General features: G+C 32.2%; 1 protein-coding gene across 1 annotated transcript in view; it reads right to left on the reverse strand.

Annotated features, from left to right (window-relative positions):
* The window catches only part of RAB28 (RAB28, member RAS oncogene family), a 61,981-nt gene extending 55,155 nt beyond the window's left edge, over nt 1–6,826 (reverse strand). Inside the window, exons 1-3 of the mRNA XM_009581075.1 lie at nt 6,806–6,826; nt 5,363–5,459; nt 29–117 (exon numbers count right to left, since the gene is read on the reverse strand). Of these exons, the coding sequence (XP_009579370.1) occupies nt 29–117; nt 5,363–5,459; nt 6,806–6,826 (207 nt within the window). The remainder of the gene's footprint in view (nt 1–28; nt 118–5,362; nt 5,460–6,805) is intronic.
* Between the last annotated feature and the right edge of the window lie 733 nt (nt 6,827–7,559).

Below are 7,559 nucleotides of genomic sequence, written 5' to 3' on the forward strand. Positions count from 1 at the left end.
ATACAATTTATGATAATTTATACTGTACCTGAGCTCCATAAATATATTTATCCAGCATTTTGCCTCCTATTGTTTGCCCCCCTACATCCCACACTTGAAGAGTAACATTCAAATTTCCTGAAAAAGAAAATGATACAGATATGGTATAATCTGGAAAATTTAGATACAAATAAAATTAAAGATACGTTATCACGGCAGGTAATACAGCTCTAGTATATCAACAGCAGTAGCTTTTTACAAGTATACAATAAATAGCAACTAAATTTCAACACAAAGATGACTGTATCATTTGGAAAAAAGTCACTTGTGCCCAGCTAAGTCATTAAGATGCAGTAAAACTATAGCTAGACATTAACATATTTAATATTAACAGAAAAGAATTGAACTGCATAAAGTATAACATGTCTGACTAAAAATTATATAACATACTTCACTGAAGAAACGTAAAACGTTAAAGAGAAAGTTCTATAGCACGGTACTTGGAATTGAAAGGTAATACAATTAATCCCAACTTAACCACATTATTTCACACCTTATGTCCCTCCCCCCATCCCCCCCACAAATTTTCTTTACGAATCTAGAAGCGGGGAAAATCTGCACAGTAACTTCATTTTGGTAGTGATGCTCTTAGTATTATACAGTTAAAGAATTACATAGTTGACAGATAAAAAATGGAAATACTGACACACATCTAAGTTGAGGATACAAACTATGATTGTTTCCTCCACCCACCACCCAGGCAACTAAATTGGACACGATTTACATAATTTCATCTTTGAAGAATCTACACCAAGAATAGATCTTCCCTTCTACTCTAAACAGTCTTTAAGCTATGTTGAAACTGTTAACAGGTTTTCAAAAACAAAGTAACAAAAAATCAGTGTAAATACAGAAGTCATACACATTCTGCAAGCTAACAACTCAGAAACCCACAGACTAAACATACACACAGCAATGTATGTCACCACATACATACAAACATATTAAAGTATCATTTGGCTCATTTTGCATGGTGAGAACTGTTTTCAAAACTGTACTGATTACCCAGAAGCACCAAACTCTAATACAGTAAGGTCTGATGAAAATTTTTCTAATCTACATACAACTCGCATGACTTACACGTTAATAACAATTCTACATACTCACAAATAATCATAACTGCCTATTAATTTTATTCCTAGATTTAAAAAAAAAGAATGCAACAAATTCCACATCACAACAACTGAGAGTCAAGTGAAAAAGAACACAATATTTTGGGCTGCTGAGAAAGATACACTCTTAATTCAACTATTTTGTTATTAACAACCTTATTTTACACAATGTGATCTCTTCAGCCATCAATTTATAACTAACACACTCACATCAGTTATGCAAGGGAGTGTGCTCCATGGAAATATATCCCAGCGCTTGGTGAATATAAACAGCAAATTAGAACTACATAGCTGAATACATGCTACTTGTGGTATTAAACATACCACATTATATTTTTATAATGCATCTTGCTTTAATATGGTTAAAAGCACAAATTTCCTAATGTGCTACTTTGGCCTCAAAAATATATAGAGACGAATGTGAGACAATCTATTCACAGTACTTTTAAGCTACACTGAGTTTTATCTAATACTAAGATAAAGAATTTCTACATGGAGCTTAGTAAATACATCATAAACACTCCAGTTCAACAAAGGCAACCTTTCATAGAATAAAAAGCTTATTTGTTTTGACAGTGCATATACTATGCATTAACTAATTATTTTTAAAGCTTAGAACATAAGTGACTGCAAACAATGCAGGAAAGTCTTCCATAAAACATCTGGCGTGGATAAACTGGTGAATCCACAGTCTGAAATGACTATGCATCCTCAGTGGGTATACAAAATAAACATGCTCAAACGCTCACCATGCTGTAGTATTCCACCCCTAACTTGGTTGTATATATTCTACTGGAAATTTACCATGTCATTCATGCCAGCTATTTGGGAAAAAAGCTTTTTAAATATTATCATTTTCAAACTGAACAATTTTCAGATGCCTAATTTTGTGTTCAAATGCTTAAAAAGTTTCTAACTTCATTTTTCCTCCTAAGAGTAGTAATCATGCACAGCATACTGGGCTTAGTATCTGGATAACTATGAAATTATCTGAGAAACTAATGCAGGAAGTTAAATTAAATGGTGTAACAGTGACTGTTCAACTTAAAAATCTACTATTACAAATTATTTAATTTCCTTCACTAACAACAGAAAAAATAAACTGGGGAAAAAAGGTTGTAATGTTCATTTAAGGTGAAGTGGTTCTTAATTAAGACCTCACTAACTACTGAAATTCATGCTGACCACCTCCAGTGCAAAATGCTTCGTTTTCCCTTTTTTTCAGTTAGGTCCTGTAGTATTTGCTTTTGCTCAGATTGATTTTGAGGGAGAAAGAAGGATGTTACGATTATTCTGACAGAAGGAAAAACTCCGGACTATTTGCCTAGCAAATGTTTAATAACAACTATGATAGTAGCACATGAAGTTTTCTTCAAAGAGTTTGCAATTTTCTAGTTTTTCATAGATTTAAGAGGAACATACAAACTGGAGAATGACAACAAAACAAAAAGAAACCATGCACAATAAGACAGTTCTTAGAAACAAGGTTAACACACCAATAAAAATAACTGAAGAATCCCACAAAATAATATGTAATACACTGATAAGGAACAAGAAAACACTAGCACTTCTTTACTCTGTAGAAAGTACACACAAGTGCAAAGTTAAAAAACTGAGGCAACACAGTGCAGGTATCTAGATTGTTTCTGGTATGAACTGAAGCCACTGGGCTGATTCAGTAGTGATCATGCAGAAGTATACTTGGTGCATTGGTTAACCTTACTTAAAGCGCTGCACAGTGAAGATGGAACTAAAAACACGAGTCTGCCCACTTTTTGCACTGACGATTTAAAAAAATCCTTTTTAGAGAAGAATCCTGTTTACTGGACTGCACCCACAACCTTCCTAAAAGTGTTCAACTATGGCTCTTAAGAATCTCTATCAGCAGACCCTCTGACTAACAGATACACTATTTAAGCAGTAAAATCTACACCATGGTTGCATCCAGACTATACAAGATACTGCATCAATCAATAAATATACTGAAATTGATTTGCATTTGGAAAAAATATTTTTAACAAACTGCATGAAGAGAATTTGTCAACAGTTGAACACTAAAAGTTATATTGTTCAAAATTAATCAAAGCATTTACTATTTGTATTAAACCATATTGTTTTACCATGTAAAATATTTACTTTTTTCACTGCAAAACTGCATCAGTTACTAAAACAACTGGACACAAATACAGCTTTTATTTTAAAAAAGCCAAAAAAAACCAGAAAAACAGTACTTTATTTTACAAGCTAAAATGCATTTCTAATGTGGCCTAATGTAAATTTCTATGCAATTCTAGAAATCAGTAATTGTAACTTCTGAAATCTTTGCTTACATTTAAAGAAGAAAAAAAAGTTCAAATACTGAACCATAGTTATTCATCAATTCTCCTACTAAATAAGAGAAATCAAGGCTTTTTTCCTTATTGATATACACATTATAATTTCTGTGCAGCAGTAGGAATTAACCTTTCAAGTAAACGTAGCAGCTCTGCAAACCCAGAACTAATCAAGAAATTAGAAAAATCCGCTTACTTAAGTAATGCTTCCCATTCCAGCATTTAGAAATTTTACCTCCCTCCCTCTTCTCTTCCTTCCCTCTTACTCCCCACCACTAGTTCAGCTTACCTATAAAACACAGAAATCCACATATACCTATACACATATATATGCATAGGCAAAACCAGAAAGACAATCTACAGAAAAATGCTTCTTCTTGAATATGAATACATTCCACAAACGTTATTATTTTGTTAATGATGAGGAAAATAGATGTACAGACTTTGTTGCTGTTTTGGTGCTATTTTCGTCTACATTCTGATTTTATTAAAAAATAAACTAGAAGAAAGTAGAACATGAATAAATCAATAGTTGATAATTTTCCAAATTTTCTACTCAACAAGAATATTTAGAACGCCAGTAATGTACTAATAGCATCTGTATGCTTAACAGCTGGAAAAAAACTTGCAAAATACAAGTTCTCAGCATGCACACTGCATGATTTGTGTACACATTCCACTTCAAGTACTGCTGTTAAGTATTATGCACACTGGTATTTTGAGAGGCATGAGCAGGACAATAAAAAAATTATTCTGTTGATTTTATGGAGAAATAAGCACTGAAATTTGGTACTTTATCACTCACCAGATACTAAAAAAGTACAGCAAAATGGCCAAACCAAAATAGTGAATGCAGGAATAGTCTGAAAAGATTACTGTTTCACTTAAAAAAAAAAATAAACATAATCAAGAAATTATTGGCAATATAATTTTAACAAAATCAAGAACTGTATATATTTTCTTATAACTTCAGGTTATAGCTAAAATGCTTCTTTTCTGGGTTTGCTTCCCTACCCGCCCTCCACGAGGAAAAAAGACAGAACTACAGAACTTTCATCAACTTTATCAAATCTCACTGTAACTTTTAATAATTACACATACTTTTTCTGACTTCTTGTGATTTCTGACACCAGAAGAAAATACATTTAATGAAATACTTTTATACTTAGAAATTAAGCAACCAGAAATCAATGAAAAGACTTATTTCAAACCCCCAATTGTTCGGAGACAAACTTCTACCAGCAACTATTCTTTTTTAATTATTTCTTTGCATTTTCCATGCAGTGTGCTGCAACTGGCATCTAAATAGTTTCTTTGCCATCGTGAAGTGAAACATCTTGAATGCTCAAACTGTATTTTTATGAGTGCCGAGGGACCCTAAATTTTAGTGGTCTATTAAATGCCAGCAATTTCATGCTGCCTTGCATAAAACAGCATTCACATATTAGAGCACTGCGATTCCATAGCTGCATTATGCTTCTCTCACACAACTCAAATACAAGTTGTGTATTTCATTTAAAAAAAAAAAAATTATTTATTTCAAAATACATATACTTTTCCAATTAACATATTTAAAGTTCCATTTCATTGTTGTATGTTACACTATCCACATGGACCCAAACAGAGATAATAACTCATGAATATAGATAGCATTCCTTTTATTTGATTTCTGTGTTTTACTTAAAGATATAAGTTGCAAATGCATAACCCTTTGTCACATGGCAAAAACATACTAACAAAATTTTCTCTGAATAACCCAATCTACTTTGCAATAAAAAGCACTGTACTAAGCTTATTTAGTATACATTACTTTGAAGAATCTGTTTCTGCAAGTCTTACTGCTGCCCAACCTTTCAGTGTTAGTTTTTATTCTCTTACCTGGCAGTATTATCCTCTTCAAGAAGAAGTCCAGTCCTATGGTTTGTTTGTACTGTTTTCCAAATGCCTCTTGGGCAAAACGTGTGGCTAAGGATGTCTAAAACATAACAATATCAAATTAGGTTGTCATTTTAAACAGAAAAAAACTTGATGTTAAACCAGAAGTATGAAACACAGTTAAGCACTTTTTAAATCAATGCATGCTGACAGTGTTCATGGATTTGTATTGACAATCATTCCAGCCAACTTCAACATAACAAGAGGAGGTGGCAAAGGCTACTAATTTATGCAAAAAGAAGCAAGGCGCATATTTCCTTTGTATTTCAAAGTTACTGTGATATTCATATTATAAAATATTACACAGATTTGAATGAGGTATCATTAGTACGCTCAGATTGACACAAATCTAAGTGACACTATCCATACCTGAAGAGCTTACTATTTTTAAAAAGCGTTCATTTCCAAAACAAGGGTCCTTCCCTAATACAGAATACCATGATCCCAGACCAACTTTTTGGGAAGGAACAGACATCTGCACAGTGCAGAGTCCCACAGGGGCTCCAAAATGTGGCAGGGTTTCAAAGCTTCAGGATCAGGGATTACATGAAGTCTAAGATAAGAAGAGTATTTTCTTGTACACAGAAAAAAATAAACTCATGTTAAGAATGCACATTTGCAGAATCATTCCTTTAAGCAGAACTTTGGAAACTTATTTATTCAATTTATATTTTATGGATTTATGTAAGTAGACCAATACACCATTGACCTAACAAAGAATCAGCTTTTACTACATACTGCTAAAAGGATACACAACTAATCTACATAAAGTAATGACGCAAGGCGTTTATATTCTTTCACTAGCAATTTAAGTTCTCCATGCAAGGCAAAAAAAAAACAAAAAGGGAAAGAAAGAAAGAAAGCCCCACAATCTAAGGAAAGGAGAAAAGAGAAATGCAATTATAAAGAATACAAAAGGTTATATTGTAGAAAAAATTAAATACTATATTAAAAATGAATGTCACACAGATGAAATACATCCTACATCAAATTAGTACACTTACAAATCTCTTGTTGACATGACACCTGAAAATATAAAAAACAAAGTAATTGCAAAAAAAAAAAAAATCTAAATATGTATTTACAGATGTCGGGAAAAAAAGCCTAACAGCCTCACAAAACCCTTACACTGTCTGAGAAAACTCAAAATGGGCAAGAAGGAATTTTTTTTGCCAGCTTTCCGTTCATCAAGACCTGAAGAGATGAGTCACATCAATTGTTATTAGAAATTGCTGTTAGAGCACATTTAGTTAAAAATGCAATAGCAAAATAATGCCAATAGTTCTGAAAAATGTGAATAGGCAAGTTCTATTAATAGAACGGTTATAACAAGATCTAAATTATGCTAATAATGTCAAATATACACAGGAAGAAAAGGTAACATACTCTTTTTTTGCATGAAAACATGATCACCACAGCTCCAGCATTAAAGTTCTAGTATGAATAGGCAAACATTTATTCAACTATTAAATTACCTGTGAAGTAAATAACAAAAGATTTATTGTTTTCTTGTTTCTATATCACATTTATATTCCTATCACTGTCACATATATATAATAAATGATATTTTGATATAGAAGATATGTTTAGGAAGTAATCCAAAAAATCAATTAAAGACTATGGCAACATTTTCATTTACTTCACTGAACTCAAGCCCCAAAAGGATTAAAAATAAATAAATAAATGCAGAAAAAAGCAAGTAAACTAGAAATAGCATGAGTATGCTTATATATTTATATCACTGTGGAAAGGGTGAAGACCACAGAGGATGAATCATGAGAAGATTCTTCTGCCTACAGCTATGTGACAGTAATACTAACAACAGGCACAAAATAAAACAGATTTAAGCTGTAGTACTAAAAAAATCAGTAGAACTGATTCCTTTAATCACAATAGTTAGCATGTCAAGATTACAAAGACATTACTTTTAAAGATGTAGATAAGAATAAGAACATTGCAGGAATACACCATACAGTCTTCTCCTTGAAATTTTCCTTTTCCGAAAAGTAACCAGTACCCAGAGTACAGATTAAAATATCATCTGACTATATCATAGTACTTTATATTCTCCAACTATATCATAATATTCTATATTCCCCAATCTCTAATGGGGATTTCTAATTTAGATCCCCATTAAATA

This window comes from Fulmarus glacialis, unplaced genomic scaffold, assembly GCF_000690835.1.
Source record: "Fulmarus glacialis isolate BGI_N327 unplaced genomic scaffold, ASM69083v1 scaffold34466, whole genome shotgun sequence".
Lineage (NCBI taxonomy): Eukaryota > Metazoa > Chordata > Aves > Procellariiformes > Procellariidae > Fulmarus > Fulmarus glacialis.